The sequence below is a fragment of the Rhamphochromis sp. 'chilingali' genome (genome assembly GCF_963969265.1).
Source record: "Rhamphochromis sp. 'chilingali' genome assembly, chromosome: 2".
Taxonomy (NCBI): domain Eukaryota; kingdom Metazoa; phylum Chordata; class Actinopteri; order Cichliformes; family Cichlidae; genus Rhamphochromis; species Rhamphochromis sp. 'chilingali'.
In genome coordinates, this window is record NC_137930.1 from 43066287 (window position 1) to 43085014 (window position 18728).

The 18728-nt window shown below is 39.8% G+C and overlaps 1 protein-coding gene across 1 annotated transcript in view; it reads right to left on the bottom strand.

Moving 5' to 3' along the window:
• The window catches only part of lrp5 (low density lipoprotein receptor-related protein 5), a 53513-nt gene extending 35150 nt beyond the window's left edge, over positions 1 to 18363 (bottom strand). The window contains exons 1-3 of the mRNA XM_080874365.1: positions 18095 to 18363; positions 1656 to 1856; positions 1276 to 1492 (exon numbers count right to left, since the gene is read on the bottom strand). Coding sequence (XP_080730491.1) covers positions 1276 to 1492; positions 1656 to 1856; positions 18095 to 18179 — 503 coding nt within the window. The 5' untranslated portion in view covers positions 18180 to 18363. The remainder of the gene's footprint in view (positions 1 to 1275; positions 1493 to 1655; positions 1857 to 18094) is intronic.
• Positions 18364 to 18728: the final 365 nt, after the last annotated feature.

Genomic DNA, 18728 nt, shown 5'->3' on the forward strand with positions numbered 1-18728 from the left:
CCACTGTTCTAGTCAGGCTGAATTTACCTGCAACATAATATGTGTCGTCTGATGTTCTCAGGTGCAAACAAAACTGACCACGGCAGCTTTTCATTTTTTTAGTCATAATAAAAAATTAAAAAAAATTAAAAACAAGCCTCTGAAAAGGGAACTTTGTATAAAAATGGCTGTAGTTCATAAAAAATGTTCTTAACCCCTTGAATTAAAGGCAAAAGCAAAAAACAAACAAACAAAACAGCAGTGTCACTATCCATACACTTAAGGACCTAATTGTATGTACAAGGCGCCGTTTAGCAGGGGTTTTTTTTAACCTTTATTTATACAGGTATTTCCATTGAAACTCAATGTCTAATGTACAAGGGTTTTGGTTCTTAACCCTATTAAAACAGTGAAAGTAAAGTGCAAACCATAAAGCTCCTAAATGGGACACAACCTGTCTGGGTTGGAAACCCTGTGACTTCTTACATTACAGCCAAAGAACAAAGGCGAAGAACACCTTCTGTGTACATTTGGGACCCCACTGGCTTCTGACAATTTTACTCTTTACTCTTTGGATAAGAAAGCTTTGCCTACCTGTCTTTTTTTTTTTTTTTTTTAATCTGGGTATGTGCAGCATTTCCAGCAACATTTTCAGTTGCCCTTAGCTCAATTGTTCAGTAACCCAGTGTGTTAAAGAATGATCCTCATCTTCTCGGAATATTTGTGGTAGCATATAGATATAAAATTATAAAAACTGTGTCACTGTCACTGTATCAGTGTTTTTAGGGTTTGTTTTTTTAGATGAATTGCTATTTCTTAGTGCCCTAAACATGTTTATCTCTGTGTTCAGCTTGCCCTGTCACTCATTCAGCCAGCCAGACTCATTTTCCATCATCACTGATTGTAAGGTCAATATAATCATAAAAAATAGTACAGCTTTTTTTTTTTCCTGTAACAACAACAGTAGTTACATTTTGAAGTGTTTCTACTGGCATTTATAATAATTAGTGAGCTTTCCAGTTTCATTGAGGACAACATGAGCTATAAGAGATCAAATCAGCAGAATCAGTAGAGCCAAGAAACTAGAAACTAGGTTATAAAATGTAAAAAAAAAAGATTTTTGATATCCATATCAGTTTTACACCCAATTATTAATTTGATGTAGAATCTGGTCTGTGGTTTGATTGTGAGGATATTTTACATAGCCTACACCCCACCCAATATCTGATCCATTCAATAACAAAAAATGAATGGTGTCAGACACATCTTTGCACATTTCTGTGTGTATTTTGTTACCGCTGGCCAGGGTTGAGAGCGATAGCCCTGGGCTGGTCCAAGTCCATCCAGAACAACACCTTTCTTGAGGTTCCATCTAGGTTGGCCACTTCAATGCGATTGGTCTCTGAGTCCGTCCAGTAGAGCTTTTTACCCAACCAGTCACAGGCCAGCCCATCAGGACTGTCTAACCCTGATACTACCACAGTCTGGCCTGTTCCCAGTGCCTCTTTAAGGGCTGTAGGTAAAAAAAACCCCAACAAACTCAGTTGAAACTGTTACATGAAAAAGGGTGTATATTTCAATAAATCATTAACACATGCAGCAATAGTTATTTTAGCTTTTTACGAGAAAGTCCTCACCAAGTAGAAAAATTAAAAGTAAACAGTGTCTAGTCTTACAGTTAGAAGACTGATTCCAGTGAGTCTGTTTGATGGCTTCTTCACTGACATCCGTCCAAAATATCAGGCGTTCAGAATACAAGAAGTCCACAGCTGCTGCATCTTCCAGGTCACTCACGATGATGGCGGACTCCCCTCGGACACCATCTGCATCTACCAATCGCACGTCACGTCGATTGGCAAAAAGAAGGAGCGGTGACCCTGGAATGGAAAAGATCCTTTATGTAACATTTCATACATCACTCAGATTTCTCACAATGTTATTTCATACAGAGACGCAAAGATGCTTATATTCGAACAGTTATTAAATTTCACTGGTTTGCTAAAAAAACAAAACAGCTATTGGATCTGCCTCTAGCAATCTGACTAAAGCTTTCAATTGATATCACGGCAATTCTCTCAAAAAATGAATAAACTTTTTCAAACAAAATGCTGCTTTATTTCTTCTGAATATTCTCATTTTTGTCTTTTTACCAAGTACAGACTGGAAATATGTGGGAAACATATCCAAAAGACTGACAAACACTCATTTCAGGGAGTTACTGCACTGGGGGAAAAATGCATTTTGGAGTCTCCATACTCTAACCTTTCGTGTCTCCTATAAGATCAGCAGAGGGGGAAATTAATGCATTATGCAATTATTACGGTACCACTCTCCACCTTCTCTAATGCAGAGACGCACACCTGGGGGTTATTTTGCAGTTCCAGCACGTGTTACACCAGCGGAAGCCTTTTCTCTGTACCTACAGTTCTACTGACTCTCTAATCAGTCTGCTTTTATATGTGTAAACTGGCTGACTGTTCTCTCCTCCTCTCTGCACGGCACACACACAGTGGTGTCTTTCACATGCCCAGTGAACTACAATCCTTTTCTGAGCTCAGAATTAAATATACATAAAAAACAAACCTATTCTCAGATAAATACTGACACTGAGCACAGTGCTGATTCTAGACCCACACACAGTCAAGTTCACAATAGAACATAAAACAAACCAGGGCAATATAAGAAAAATGTTTGTACAAGAAAGCATTCCCACTCTGTCCCAACCATGCGGTAAGTATGCAAATGTCAGGGTCCAGATTCCATAAACCCATGTCTTTGTTAGCGCGGTTCAGTAACTCAAGAGATGTTGTCCTCCCACTGTTGAAGCCAGTAGTGATCACAGCAGCTGCCACAGAGCCTCTGGGGAATCCTGTGGTTTTGGCCAGGCAGGGTGGCAGAGCTACTACGCTGTGGTTTGGCACAACCGTGCCTCCTATAATCCCACAGAACGAAGCCAGTCTGCCTCTGTTAGTACGAACGCTGCCCAGAAACAATACCCAAGCCCTAAAAGACACATGGTACTGCTTTTATTAAACATAGTGTCTCCATAAGGCAATGGTTTAAACGTTCACTTAGCAAGCTAAAGCTCTCAGTTCCAGGACGAGCAGGGATTGCACCAGGAAGGGTATCTGATGTAAAAATCTGCCAAGTCAAACATATTGCTCTACCTGTTGTGGCGCCCCAAAGTGAGCGCTGAACGTAGTCTCTACTGGTGTTATTGAAATCAAATTACATAGGTAAAAGCAAGCACGGTGGTGCGGTGGATAGCACTGTTGCCTCACAGCAAGAAGGTCTGCGTTAGATTCGGGTTCGAGTTCAGGGCCTTTCTGTGTGGAGTTTGCATGTTTCTCCCCATGTTTGCGGGGGTTCTTCCTCCCACAGCCCAAAGACATGCAGTTAGTAAGGTTAGGTTAACTGATGATTCTAAATTCCCCATAAGTGTGAATGTGAGTGTAAATGGTTGTCTGTCTCTGTGACAGGCTGGCGACCTGTCCTATCATTCATGCTGAAACACACTGCTGATTAATCAAACCAATAATTCTTTAAAATATTCAGTTCAAACACAACGTTGTTATGTTACTAGAGAGGAAATAGGTAGCTTTACTGTAACAGTAATGAAACAGATACATTAAACAAAATGACAGGAAATTACAGCAATTCACATCAAGTGAGTGGGCATCACGTGTCCATGCTCATCCACACTCAGGCTACACCCTTGACATAAACAGTGTGCTTCCAGTACTGAAAACAAGTCTGAAGCGGTGCTGTTTGCTACATGTCAGAAATGACAACTGTGGATAATGTCCAGAAGCGATTCTCCTAACAGAGGTAGGATTTCATGTATGAAAACACCTAAGCAGAGCGAGGCCCCCCAGATGGACGAGGACAGGGATAACTCTGGGAATCAGAGAGCTGATACATTTAAGTGACTTTCAACACACTGGCAGTTTTTTAGTTGGAATAAAACCTGGAAATGAATGAAATGAATGTTAAGCAACACAAAGTTTAACACAGGTTACTCCTACAGTTTCATTGAACTGTGTTTTCTCTATCACATATTTATTTTGCACAAAGAAAACCAAAACAATAACTTAAAGACCAACTTCCAGTTTGGTAACCTCAGTGAAAGAAATGTGCTGGAAAATTATCTATACATGCTGAAATAACAACTGAAGTAATTTTTATAACAGTGTTTATTCTTTCCTCAAAACACACAGGGCTGAGCCGTAAGAATGAGAGTGCCATTCTTATAATCCTATGAGTGAGTGCTGTTTTTTCCTACTGTTGCTTTTTTGCTAAAGGAGATGTTTTTTTTACATTTATGGGGGACTCTCAGAGAGCTTATTATACTCTGAGGAGTTTCATTTTTGTTATTGATGAATAAGAATATAAACTTTGTTAGTATTAATGTAAACGGGCTGAATGGACCAGTTAAAAGAAAGAAAGTTTTAAACCAGCTAAGAAAAATGTAAATTAATGTTGCCTTTATGCAAGAAACCCATCTTACTGCAATAGAACAAAGTAGGTTGGCCATGTTATGTCATCTTCATTTCATTCTACAGCCAGAGGACTGGCTATACTGATGAATAAAAATATTCCAGTGACAATAAAAGAAACTTTAATTGACCCTTCTGGTTGATTAGTTAATTGTGAAATTTATTCAGAACAATGGACACCCCCCCCCCCCCCCCCCCCCCCCCCCTAAATTAATACAACCCAGTTATGATCATAGTTCCTTTTTCAAGATATTCTTCTGATAATAGCAGAAGGTCAGAAAAACATACTGGTACGGAATGATATAACTTTTTTTCTACTTCATATTTTGGACAAATCAACTACAACTGTATCCAGTTTAAAACTATTCCAAATAACTGTGGCTTTCTGCTCTTGTTTGCGTAATTCCCATATTAGAATAGATCGTTTTTTTGTTTGTGTCAACACAACTATTCCACAGAACACTGGATAATCCACAGCTGCCCAGGATCCTGTCTGACCACTCAGCTCGTGATTCCAGGAAAAACAGCTGTTTTATACAGACAGCCTTAAAATCCCACAATTCTCCAAAAACCTGTTTTTTTGTAATTAATTAGAAATCAGATTAAAATAATCTGTGAAATGAATCGCATTTCCGCTCCCAACAGCTTTATACTATGAGACACATTAAAAGCATATTTGAAAGGTCAAATAATATCATTAACAAAAAGTATTAAAAATATATAATGCAAATGCAAACAATAGAAGAATTGAACAAAGCAATGTCTAAACCTGTAAAGGAATTTCAACATACTGGCTGCTGACACAACAAAATGCACATCATATCGCCTATTTCTTTATGAACACAGACTATAAATTCACTTCTAAGGCACTGGCTAACAGGCTTGGTAAGTATTTGCCACGCCTGATATACCAGGATCAAAATGTAGTTATTTATAATCGCTCACTATCTAACAATTTATGTAACCTTTTTAACAGTGTCCATCTTTCAAAATCCCAGTACAGCCCAGTACAGCAGTAACTCATGATGCCAAAAAGCCTCTGACAGACTGGAGTGGCCATATTTGTTCAGGCCCGGGCGAAGGCTTCCACTAATGCACAGATTTCAGCTGAACAGGTCAAGTCGACAGGGTTGTCCTCTGTCTCCGGCACTATTTGTTTTAGCTGTTGAGCCTTTGATAAGGTCAATCAGATGGGATCCTGATATAAAAGGCTTTGAAATAGATCACAGAAACAAAAACACTTACCCTGGTAAGTTCCTCGTTAGGCTACAGACATTGGTTAATGCCTCCACTGGTATTTCAGAATGCAAATTAACTTGATTGGAAGGGTTAATTGTGTCAAAATTTAAATTTTACCAAGACTGTAAAATTCTTTTTAGTCAGGTTTTTTTCTTTTTTTTCAAAAGAATCAATAATTATGTCAGACAGTTTCTATGAAAGGGTAAATCATTAAGAGTCTCCCTTGAAAAGTTAACTTGGGATCATAAATATGGGGAGGCTTCAACTACCCAACTTTAAAAAAGTTTATTTAATTGCTCAGTTGAAATTTATCTCATCTTTCTTTTAGGCTGATAGATCCGTGTGTGGACTCAGATGGATCAGGATTCTTTGAAAGAGAAAGTTGGCAGTGAATTTGTTTATAAATGAATATCTAGGTTAATAGTGTCATGGTCCCTTAATTAAAGCTGCCTCCCTTAGTTAATTATTTTAAGTTTTGAGTCCTGCATTTGGGTCCTCATCCTGACTGCCACAGGACCGTACTTGACAAATACCTAGAAAATCTGATAACATCATCATAACATCTGTTGCACTTAATTCAAATCTGGTATGACATTCACAAAATGCTTAGACTGGAAATTCTGGATGCATGAAACCAGCAAGTAAACTTGTTCAACTGGAGACAGAACAAAAATGTATTCCCAAAGCATATTCTCTATTATAGAGTCCAAAGCTCTGTTTGCATGAACCTAAACAGGTTCATGCAATGTCAGATTTAAACAAAGATTTAAGCATAAGAACTGATGACCATCTGTGATCAGATTTATGCTGGAATAGCTGAATTGTCACATTACAACTTCCTTCACCAACTGTAGATCCAGATCCAAACCTGGAATCTCAGAAATGTGTTTTAGATGTGATGTAGAAGGTGGTTCCTTCCACCACTGAATCTGGCTTTGTACAAGGGTACACTCTTTCCTGCACTCTTTATAGTACCACCAATATTATGGGGATTAATATTCCATTAGATCCTGAATTGTGTTTACTGGAAACAAAGGTCAGTGGATCTATGAATAAATATCAAGTAAAACTTATGTTTTATGTCATTTCTCCATTTGGCATTCACATGGACAAGTCTTGGTTTGGCAGTCGCCAGGAGAATGATACTTGTCTTCTTGTCTGACTGCATAGTATCAATTGTAAAGCTTGGTGTTAATGGTATGAGGTTGGTTTTCAGGATTTGGGCTCAGCCCCTTAGTTCCAGTAAAAGGAAATCCTAATGCTTCAGCATACCGAGACATTTTGGACAATTTCATGCGCCCAACTTTGTGGGAACAGTTTGGGGATGGCCCATTCCTGTTCCAACATGACTGTGCACCAGTACACAAAACAAGGTCCACAAAGACATGGATAAGTGAGTTTAATTTGGAAGAACTTGAGTGGCATTCACAATCTTGATTCTCAAAAGTCAGAAGAAATAGTAAAAAGTAAAAACTGGATTTTCTAAGGAGAGTTCTTGCTAGCTGAAAGTACTTGCGAAACAAGAAAAAAAACAACAACCAAAAACCGACTGACAGCAAAAGAAAAAAACAGCAATATTGATAGTGAGTTGTGAGATTTGTCTGTCTATCACTGTTAACTATGTTAGTCTCTTTTTTTTATAAACAAATCGGGGGTTTCTCCGATGCGTCATCTAGCAGGCTATTTGAGGAGCAGCTGGACAGCTCTCAGGTGTTGGATTATTGTCTCAGTCTTAAGTGGTAACACGTCAACTGTCTATTATGTAGAACTTTGATTAGCAGGACATTCACGGATCGTGACGCTCACTGCCCAGCTATTCTCAGCCTGTGATCTCTGCCTACCTTTCCGTACTACCTCAGTTCCTCTCTTCCAGACCTCAGCCTCCCTGCTCACCTGCACTGCCACTGGTCCAAGCCGTCCCCGTTTCAGTCTCCATCCTTACATACCTCGCCCAAGACTGCAGTAAACATGTGGCAAACAGTTCGAGTTTCTCGTTCTCATTCCAGTGTTCTGTTTATCATTTCATCCTCACTGTAAATAAACCTGCCTTCACTGCAGCTGTGTCTGTCTGAGTGATCTGCCACCAGGGTCCACTAGTGTAAAATGGTAAATGGCCTGTATTTATATAGCACTTTACTAGTCCCTAAGGACCCCAAAGCACGTTACATATCCAGTCATCCACCTATCAGTGATGGCAAGCCACATTGCAGCCACAGCCACCCTGGGGCGCACTGACAGAGGCGAGGCTGCCGGACACTGGCGCCACCGGGCCCTCTGACCACCACCAGTAGGCAACAGGTGAAGTGTCTTGCCCAAGGACTCAACGACCGAGACTGTCCAAGCCGGGGCTCGAACCGGCAACCTTCCGATTACAAGGCGAACGCCCAACTCTTGAGCCACGATCGCCCCACATGTAATTCCTGACATCCTGGTACATTTCTGGAATGAACTCCTGATTCAGCTGTTTATTTTCCTCAATGTGCTTCATAAATGGGAGGTGAACCTAACCCGCAGAATCACTGAGCGAGAGGGATACTAATGCCAAGTTTTGGCCCAGATGTGCCAGAGGTCAGTTCGAGTTGCTTCCTTTCAGGCGTTTTTACATTCTGAAAAATTTGGGGATATTTTTTTAATATTAGTATAATGTGTTTAATAAGTTTAAAAGAGCATTTGCATTACATATGGTTCACTTTTTGAAGTATTCTGTTTTATTGTGAAGAGCTCATGATTGTAAGAGGAAGTCAATGTGGTTGTGATCGGTAAATCAGATATTGCATCTGTATATATGAAATTGTGTTTTTTCATATTGTGAAACATGTTGCAAAACAGTAAGGCAGACTAACTGTATTATTTAAAGATTGCATGAATATACTCTGCAGGTTAGTGCAGAATGAACAGGTTAGTTTGCTGTACTGTGATGGGTTTAAAGTAAACAACAGTGTGTTGGACTGGTGCACAGTGGCTGTGCGGTCGTGGTTAAAGTTTGATTACATGAAATGTAGCATTGGCTAATATGAACTTTAGCTGATGATGCTTCATACCAGCTGTATACTGTCTAATATGAAGACAGCATAAACAGTGTACTGTTAGTACATAGAATGGAAATTGGCCAGGACAACTCATGAAACATCTGCTGACATCTGGTTCAAGTTTATAAATCCACAAAGGGCAGCAGGTCAGCTGATCACAGCTTGTACACTAACAAAATCTACTGAAGCTCTCAGTTTTTATTATTGTGAGTAGTGATTCTTTTCTTTGCGCTGAGCCACTACAATTGATTTTAGGGTTGAATCCCACTGTAACCCGTGACTGTGCTCATTTTCCTGTTTAGAGGCAAAGTCACCCTCTATAATGTAGGCAACAGAAAATATGTTTTTCTTTTTCTTCTGACTCAAGCTGCCTACAATACTACTTTCTTACTTTGAGTCCATTTCACAGCCTGTACTTTTTTACTTTTACTTGAGTAACGAACATTACTTCAACTTTTACTAAAGTAATTTTTTTAAAACTAGTATTTGTACTTCTACTTAAGTACAGAATGAAGGTACTTTTGCCACCTCTAATGTTAAGAAATGAGGATGTCATAGGGACAGTTCAGGTTGAGTGGATTCAGGCAAAATTCCAGAAGCAAGGCTGAGATGGTTTGGACATGTGTGGAAAAGAATTTTAATACAGAGCTGCCAGGCTGGAGGGAAAGAAGAGGACCAAAAAAAAAGATTTGTGGATGTCGTAAAGGATGTTATGCAGAGGGTTGGTGTAACAGAGGAGGATGCTATGAATAGGATCTAATGAATCCACCGTATTGATCCCTAAAGCGAGCAGCCAAAACCCAAAGAAGAACACTTAATGTAATGACCACGCTATATCTTGACTAAATTTTTACCCCAGATAATCCTCCTCCGAAACAGCAAATCAGCCCGTAAACTCATCAGGAAAGTCTCTAAAGATCTATTTTCCCAAAGACCTCTATTTAACTTTTTCTATACAACAGGCAGGTTTAAGGTACTTCTGCACTAGCTTTACCTTTCAGGCCCAAAAGCTACATACATCTTTTATACTGTCACCCCTAATAAAAAGTTCTGAAAGATCCTACACCATGACTTTACGTAGTAGGATCAAACTAAAGGTGCAGGGCATCAAAAATCTCCTGATGATTCCATCACTGGAAAACTGTTTATTTATATTATAAGATGCCAACGCCCTGTGGCAGATTCCAAGTAAGGACCAAGTCTCTCTGTGATCCTACAGCCAGCAGTGTGTGTTAAGTCTGAATCAGTACATTATGAATCCAGTGTCAGTCAAGTCATAGAAGTCCTGAGAAAGACAGGGTATGCCTGTGTGTGTGTGTGTGTGTGTGTGTGTGTGTGTGTGTGTGTGTGTGTGTGTGTGTGTGTGTGTGTGTGTGTGTGTGTGTGTTGGGGGTGGGGGCTTGAAAACAAAGAAGGGCTCCAAAAGAAGTTTTGAAGGAGTAGGCAATGCACTGCTGAACTCTTTTCCATGCATACACGCTCATGCACAAATGAACACACACAACTTCTCAGCTCTCCTGTTTTGTTCTGCCTGGAGAAAGCCAGCAGGCCCCCCTCACTTTACTTCTTATCAGAACCCATCTCAACAAAGGCGTCTGTGTGTTTGGTGAAGGGCTAAAAGGAAGGAAGAGATTTTCTTCACACCTCCCCAATCGGGACGAGAAAAATGTGCATGATAAGAGTGGGGAACATGGTTAGTGTGTGCATGTGTGTTAGAGAGTGGACCCCAGAGAAATCAAGGTAGACTGCCACAGACTTCCTCTGTCTCCACCTGTGCGAGTTCTTTCCTATTTTCTCTCTCATTCTTTCGTCCTACCTACTTCTCCCGCTGTTCTTTTCTCTCCATTTGTTACATCAGGCTTTTACAAAATCCAAACAGCATAGAGTCTCCAACCAGGCTAATGCAAACACGAAAAGTCATAAAGCATGCTGTAGTCCACCCGATTCTTAAAAAAAGAAATTCTGACTGTTATGACCTTTCAAACTATAGACCGATCTCTAAGCTTTCATTCTTGTCCAAGATCCTGGAGAGACTAGTTCTCTCCCAGCTCCAGGCGTACTTGGACACAAACAATATTGCTGAGAAATTTCAATCTGCCTTTAAGCCATTGCATAGCACTGAAACAGCGTTGTTTAGAGTTCTTAATGATATTCTTGTAACCACTGATACTGGACGCTCTATGGTCCTAGTTTTACTGGACCTCTCTTCGGCCTTTGATATGGTAGACCATAACATTTTATTACTAAGACTTGAGCACACTGTGGGTATTAGAGGCACTGCCCTCGACTGGTTTAAATCATACCTCGCTGATAGATCCTTATCAGTTAACTTAGGCACCTTCTCCTCTTCCTCCGCTCCGGTCTGTTGTGGTGTGCCTCAAGGATCAGTTTTAGGCCCTGTTCTCTTCTCATTGTATTTGCTCCCTCTAGGTGCAATCTTTGAAAAATACAATATCGCCTTCCACTGTTATGCCGATGACATACAGATTTATTTTGAACTTACTGACGACCTTGCTGTGTCCCTGCACTACTTTCAAGAATGCATGCGGGAGGTCAAAGAATGGTTCCTGAGTAATTCCCTCGTTTTAAATGATAAGAAGACTGAGATTGTGGTGTTCAACAGTAAAATCCCTCGTGCCCAACTCTGTGCTGCCCTGGGTTCCTTTGCTAGTTTTTCTTGTGACTATGTCAGTAACTTGGGTGTACTGCTGGATAGCTCGCTCAAACTCGATAAGCAAGTGTCTGCTGTAGTGAGATCTAGCTTCCACCAACTGCGCCTTATCTCTAAGGCTAGGCATTATGTTCCGCATGAGGACCTGGAGAAGCTTATTCACGCTTTTGTGACCTCCAGGTTGGATTATTGTAACTCCTTGTACTACGGTCTTCCCTCTTCTCTTCTTCTTAGACTGCAAACAGTCCAAAATGCAGCAGCCCGCCTTTTAACAGGTACCAGGAAATTTTGCCATATTACCCCTGTCCTAGCTAGCCTGCATTGGCTGCCCATAAAGTACCGTATTCAATTTAAAATATTACTTCTTACTTTCAAAACTATTAATAAATTAGCGCCAAGTTATCTTAGTGAACTTCTCAAACCACATACTCCTGCTAGAACACTCAGATCTGCCACTCAACTACTTCTGACCCAACCCAGATCTCGACTGAAGTCTCGGGGTGACCGTGCGTTTGCTCTGGCTGCCCCGGTACTGTGGAACACCCTTCCTCTCGACCTCCGCGCATCTGATTCCATTGCACTGTTCAAATCACGATTAAAAACCCACTTATTCAATCTTGCCTTTCCCTCTAGTTAATATTTCTTTTATGATTTTATATCACGCACTTTTATGCTCATTTAAATTCTTGTTTGCTCTGTACCTGTTGCTTTCCTATGTATTAGTGACAGTTATCTGCTTGCATATTTAGTACTTGCTTTGGTCCTATTTCTATTAGAGATGGCACGATACCACTTTTTTATGTCCGATACCGATACCGATATCATAAATTTGGATATCTGCCGATACCGATATGAATCCGATATAGTGTTTTTTAATCAACAAAACTGTTTTTTAAAATATCTTGCTGCATTTTGCAAGTCTGCAAGTTCATACTCAAGTTTAAAACAACAACTACACTAAAGCTATTCTGTTATACCTGTATACAAAAAAAATATTCCATAGTTCAGCAATACTGATCAATCTAATAAACTTAAACCTACACCATCCTCCCTATTCTGGTATTTTAAAGAGTACTTAGCGTAAATATTAAGCAACCTAACTAATAGGGTTCCAACTCCCAGCAACAACAAACATAAATAAATAAAAAATAAGGAACCACCCCTCACGCGCCACCTCATGATGCTTAATCGACGTAATCAACCTTAATTTGATGCAGTGTGAAAAAAAATGCACAGAAATCAATTATTTTTCAAGAAATATTAAATAGATTCAACATCTTTCTTCAACAAAATTGCAGACTGCACAGATGGTACCTTCCCAAAGTAAAAAGTACTATAGCTTACTAGGGTATATATTAGACTTAATAGTCACTATATACAGTAATTGACTTCTATTCATTTTACATCAAATTAAAACTTTGGGTGTCAGATAATTATTTATTAAAAGCTCGACATTTTAAATGAGAATAAGAAAGAAAAGTATGTCTTTGTGCCCCCTTTTCCCTGTTCATGCCCTATCGGCCCCCCTGGCTAAACTTTGCTAGATCCGCCCCTGCACAGTTACCAGCGTCAGCTACGTAGAAAAAGATCCTCGAGTAGAAAGTAATATTAAATAAATTCTAACAACAGCTTATCAAGCTTAAACGTGCTGCTGTTGTTCAGCCGCTGGTTTCCTCTTTCTGGTGCAAAGTGGGCCAAAAACAAACAAGAGAGACGGACTCGCGACAGAAAAGCCGATCAGCTGATCATTTAAGCAGTTTCACGATTGAAGTAGCAGCCGGAGAGCGAGAGGCAGTCGCTTGTTAAGCTTAACGTGGGAATGCTTTACAAACATTCAGAGATGGACTTACACACTTGCTTTACTTCTCTCGGGGATAACTTTGTCGGAGATGAAATGCCAGGTTGCTAGCGAAGCTCCAAATGCTATCCAGACCACCAACAGGTCCGGCATGCCACAGCTGCTCTATCACGTGATGCATACTGCTCCGACTGCTAACGTTCTGAGGTGAGTTACGGCGTGTTGCAAGTTTTGCGAGGTGCTTTCGTGATATTTAATGGCTCGGATTACATTTTTTATTTTTCTCCGATATCCGATCCAGTAATTTAGGTCAGTATCGGACCGATACCGATACGTAATATCGGATCGGTCCATCTCTAATTTCTATTATTTCTATTATCCTCCTCCTATACTCTATTTTACTTGTTAAGCACCTTGGCATACCCTTGGTTTTTAAGTGTGCTTTATAAATAAAGTTTATTATTATAAACCCAGTACTTTCATTCCTCCTCAGTGCTGTTACCATACCCCTTCTCCTCACGTTTAGCTCCTCAGATTTCCCTTCCTACCCTTAAACCATTTTCCCTTCCCTTCTCATATTCTAATGCATCTCATTCAGTGAGTTTTTGCAAGGCTGGAAATCACATCAACTTTTTAGTAGTAACAGATCAAGCATATCCTAACTTGTAAATCTCAGAACATGAGTTTGGTGTTAAAGTGTGGATTTGCAAAACCCTGATGTATGCCACACCAGAGAGGTCCCAAAGTTGTTGCCTGAAAGCTTCTTTATATTAATTGTGAATATTGGCAAAACACACAGCCTAGCTGTTTTCAACTGTGATCATCCGCTTTTTATCCTCACAACTTAAGCATAAAACAGTTTCGATGTTGTGCCACAGTAACTTGTTAGCATGTGGCATTTATGAGGTTCAATTACAGCAGCATTTCATTTTCCATCCAATATTGTCATAATGTCTGACAACAGAAACACAAAAAACATGTGAATGAGAACAACAGTATTATAAATGTAGCTGTATTGTTGCTGCTGGGATTTAGCTGTTTTTGGTTTGTATTATTGTAGGGTCTTCACGTTGCAATATAAGGCACCTTGAGGCGAATGCTGTTGTGTTTTGGCACCTTATAAATAAAACTGATTTGATTTGAACTGAATTGCTTCAGCGCAGGCAGAGGTCCGTACTAAAACATTTTAAACATCAGATATGAGTGCCATTCATCTCTTCTTACAGTTTCATAAGGATACCTGTCAGCATACACACACTTGCATGGTATTGCACCTACAGTGGACTAAAGGTAATGCACCACAGTGATCGGAATTATACGTATGTATAAGACTCCAATTTGTTCATGTAAATGGAGAATCCTCTTCAGATACTAAGGTTAATTATGCAGTTCACAGAGTTCTGCACTAGGGCCAATTCTGTTTACATTATACATGTTTCACATAGGTAGTATCATTAGAAGGCAATGCATACATTTTCACTGCTATGCAGATGATACCCAACCAAGAAGCCTGATAACATCCACCAATTATTGAAATAATGTCTTAAAGACATAAAGACCTAGATAGACTCTAATTTCCTGCTTCTAAATTCAGATAAAACTGAGGTTAATGTACTTGTCCCTAAAAATCTTAGAAACATGGTGTCTAACCACATGCTTACTGGAGGCCAGCATTACCTTGGCCTCCAGTAACACTGTGAGGAAAAGACTGAAAGTAGCTTTTGACCAGGATTTGTTCTTCATTGCACATATTAAACCAATATGTAGGACTGCTTTCTTCAATTTGTGCAATATCTCTAACATTAGAAATCTCCTCTCTCAGGGCGATGCGGAAAAACTAGTTTTAGGCTGGACTAATAATAATAATGGATACTTTATTGATCCCCATGGGGAAATTACTTGTTTTTCTCTGCATTTGACCCATTCACTCTGTGAAGCAGTGGGCAGCCCACTAAGCAGGTGCCCGGGGAGCAGTGTGTAGGGACGGTACCTTGCTCAGGGGTACCTCAGGGTAGCCGTTAAGTGGATTCGAACCGCCGACCTTCCGATCATGGGGCGACCACTTTACCTACTGAGCTATCCCTGCCCCCAACTACTACTACTACTGTAATTCATCATTATCAAGGTGTGATCTAGTGCTATATAAATAAAATTGAACTGAATTAATACACAATCACTGCTGTGCTGCAAAATGCTAACTATGGAATGCTTGATACTCTGTATAAATATTGCTATATTCTATTGTCAATCACCATATTAATAGTTATGTTCCTAACAGGCAAAGCTATCTCAGTGTTTCCTACACTTGGAGTGTACTTATTATGCCTGGGTGGCCAGCCAGGTATATTATCTTACATAATCTGTAGCTAATGTTGCTATTGTGGCAGTCCTCTATGTCTTTCAGTGGCCTCCCAGAAAGGATCTCATCCTGTGGTTCTGTGTATGTCAGCTCCAACTGTTTTCCTCTGGAAATCCGCTAAGCACCACACTAAGAAGAACCTGCGGCAGGTGGTGAAGGGGTTCATGGTTACCAAGGGTAAAGAGCTAAACAAGGACAGTTGAAGCCCAAAACCGGAGAAACTGAGTTCAGGATGAGAGATTTTCTTGAAAGGCATAGACTCATGCACATACAAATACATCCTAGATGTGGATCTGTAGGAAACATATACATGACTTGGATGAATGTTCTTATGGTTAATGGTTAATTTGACATTACTCTGTTCAACTGTAAGTGATAATGAATAGTGTCATGCTTTCTCAAGGGTACAAGATAAATATGTTACTTTGAGCAACAGGTTCTTGTTGGACTTTGTTACCATTTATGACACAGCTGAAAGTGTGTGAAAGATTTCATTTGAAAATAGTACAACAGGCCTAAGGAATTTTTCAACTGGCCTACTGTGCTGTTAGAAAAAAAACTGTTAAGAAAAAACTGAAGTCCTAACAAAACATGCTTCACTTTAAATAAGAGGACAGTTAAATTATAACAATGACACAGTGGTGCTCAGGCAAAAAGTAGCAAAATACAACTTAAACATACTTGAACAGAATTAGAGGACCTCTGTTGAAAGATTACTGAATGAAAACGATGTAAATATTAGTAAAAAAAATGTGTTTAAAGAATTATTTTTTGCTCACAAATTAGGCTTCATTAGCAGTTTACTGGATGCATTAACAAGTTTGTAGTATTTAAGTGCTGCAGATGAATAATATAAAATGCATGTTTTATATACTGCCGCAATTTATTTTATTTTCTATCAACTATTAAACCACGACATTGTTTTTTAGTCCCTAACCTTTAAAATAATTATTGCTGTTAGCTACATGTCATTAAATAAAAAGCACTGTGCTTTCTCTACGGTTAAAGTGAAGTGAAAACTAAAAGAAAAGAAAATTACTCACCCAGCTCTCAAGCTGAGAATTGTTCCTTACCTAATACCACAGTTGTAAAGTAATCATGAAGGACTTACTACTAGAAGGTTGGCAGTAGTTGGAGTAATAAGTAATGAGTGAGTATTTACTGCGTTTTCTCTGGCTGTGTTTGGTTAAAGGTTTATCAAAAATAACTCAGAGAAAGCGTATGAGCTACTTAGCGATCATAAAAAGGAATGATGAAATCTGAAGAGTCAGTAATACAGTGCCTTTCAGTCGGTTCTCTATTATCTACTATCTAGTCAAGGATTAAGAACGATAAGTTCTTAAGAAATGTCACTATTGTGTGCTTGAGGGCTATACACAATCCAACAAACACAAATACTGTGGACACATTTTGTTTTTTTGAACCTCATAATATACATTTACACAGTCAGCAACTACACTTCATGCTCTTTGTTTGAGTAGTAAAACCAGTAAGATTCTTTTAACACATAATTGACCAGCTAACCAGCTCAGTGACGACATGAAGTAGCTGACTCAGTAAAATTGTAATGATAAAATAGATGAGTAGGTGCGGCATATAGCTCAAACTGTTAAGTTAGAATGAAGTCAGAGATAGCCTCCACTTTGGTCATTCTTCTTATGTAAATTATTGTTATGCAAAGTTATAACTAGCTTTGAGTCAGTGGCCCGGTGACACTGACGGAAAGTAGAAAATCAAAGATTGCAACTTTCATCAACAAATCTGGAATTGGTCTTATCTGTACCTTAAAAAAAACAATTGAGTGAGCTTAAAGGGAGCTAGAGTTTTTAGAAGTTAATTTTATATGAAGTATTGGAGCATGAAATAATATGCCTGAGCTGTAAGTGGCCGCATAGAAAGCACCAGGACCTGCAAAAATGTATCCATATGAGAGAAAACTAAGCTCCGCCTCTCGCTGAGCCGTTTCAGGCGATTAAATAGTAATAGCGCAATTCAGGCGGTGGAGAAGGGAATGCTTATAAAGACATCGATCCTCATTGGAAAATGTTTGCCTGGTTCTCTGGTGTGCTCTTTCTCAAATAAACATACCGGCGTATTTGCACCATTACAGAAGAAAGACTGGCTGACATCCGACACCGAGCACGAATGGAGCTACCGAGGCCCGACAAAACAGCCAGGCTGACTTTAAAGTTAATTTATTTTCCTGTAACTGTGACGGCTGTAAAACTGAGGGGGAAAGCAGGGGTCCGTTTGGTTACACAATCCCTCTCATAGAGCGTGTCGCCAACACCAATTCAAAGTTTAAAGACTTCCATTGTGTTGGTTTGCCCTTGGGATATAAAAATCTAAAGTTTGACACAAGAAATCGCTGCTAGACTCAGACTGACCAAATGTGGTAACATTTGAGGGCAGTGAAGTGCACAAATGCGCGGCAGGCTCGGACCGTGTTCACCAGTGTTCTTATCAGCTTTCGTGCTTCCACCTTTCTTGAGGATCCATGTTGTGAACAAAAAGTAAACGTACCGTCAACCGCCGACAGAAGGCAACTCCAGAGCAGCAACGCCAGCAGTAGACCGCCCATTTCAAGTCCTCTGCACTTTAAATCCATAACTCCGGGTCCATTTTCTTATATTTACTCCTCAGTCGAGTTGTGAAGCCCTCCACTCCTCAGTGCTCACATGTACACATATGGTCTGTGTTCCACTGTAACGCCAGATGTGGCTGCATGCAGGAGTGTGCGCTTCTGTGTGTCCTCCGCTATCGACTACATTCCCCCCCACCCCGTCCCACTTAAGGCGCTCGCGCTACTTTATACTTTGGACTCTCGAGCTCGCGCACTGAGAGAAAGGGCAGGCGGGCGTGGAATTACGTCACTCAACACGAGCCTGTCCCATTTTTTATTCTTACTAATTTGACTTTTGTGTAAATGTCAGAAATATCAGATGTTGGACAGCAGTTAGAGTAAACGCTGCTCTGTTGCTTTAAGGACAGACTTTTATGTCCCTGCACATGAAATTCTAAAACAAGATGTAAAGTATGACTTTTAAATGAAGTGAACCTCTGTAAAACTAGGATGAAACAAAGGAAATTACTAGTTAAGAGACTCCTTCCACTTGTTGTTTATGTCGAGTGGGGCGAGACACTTAAAATAACCTGG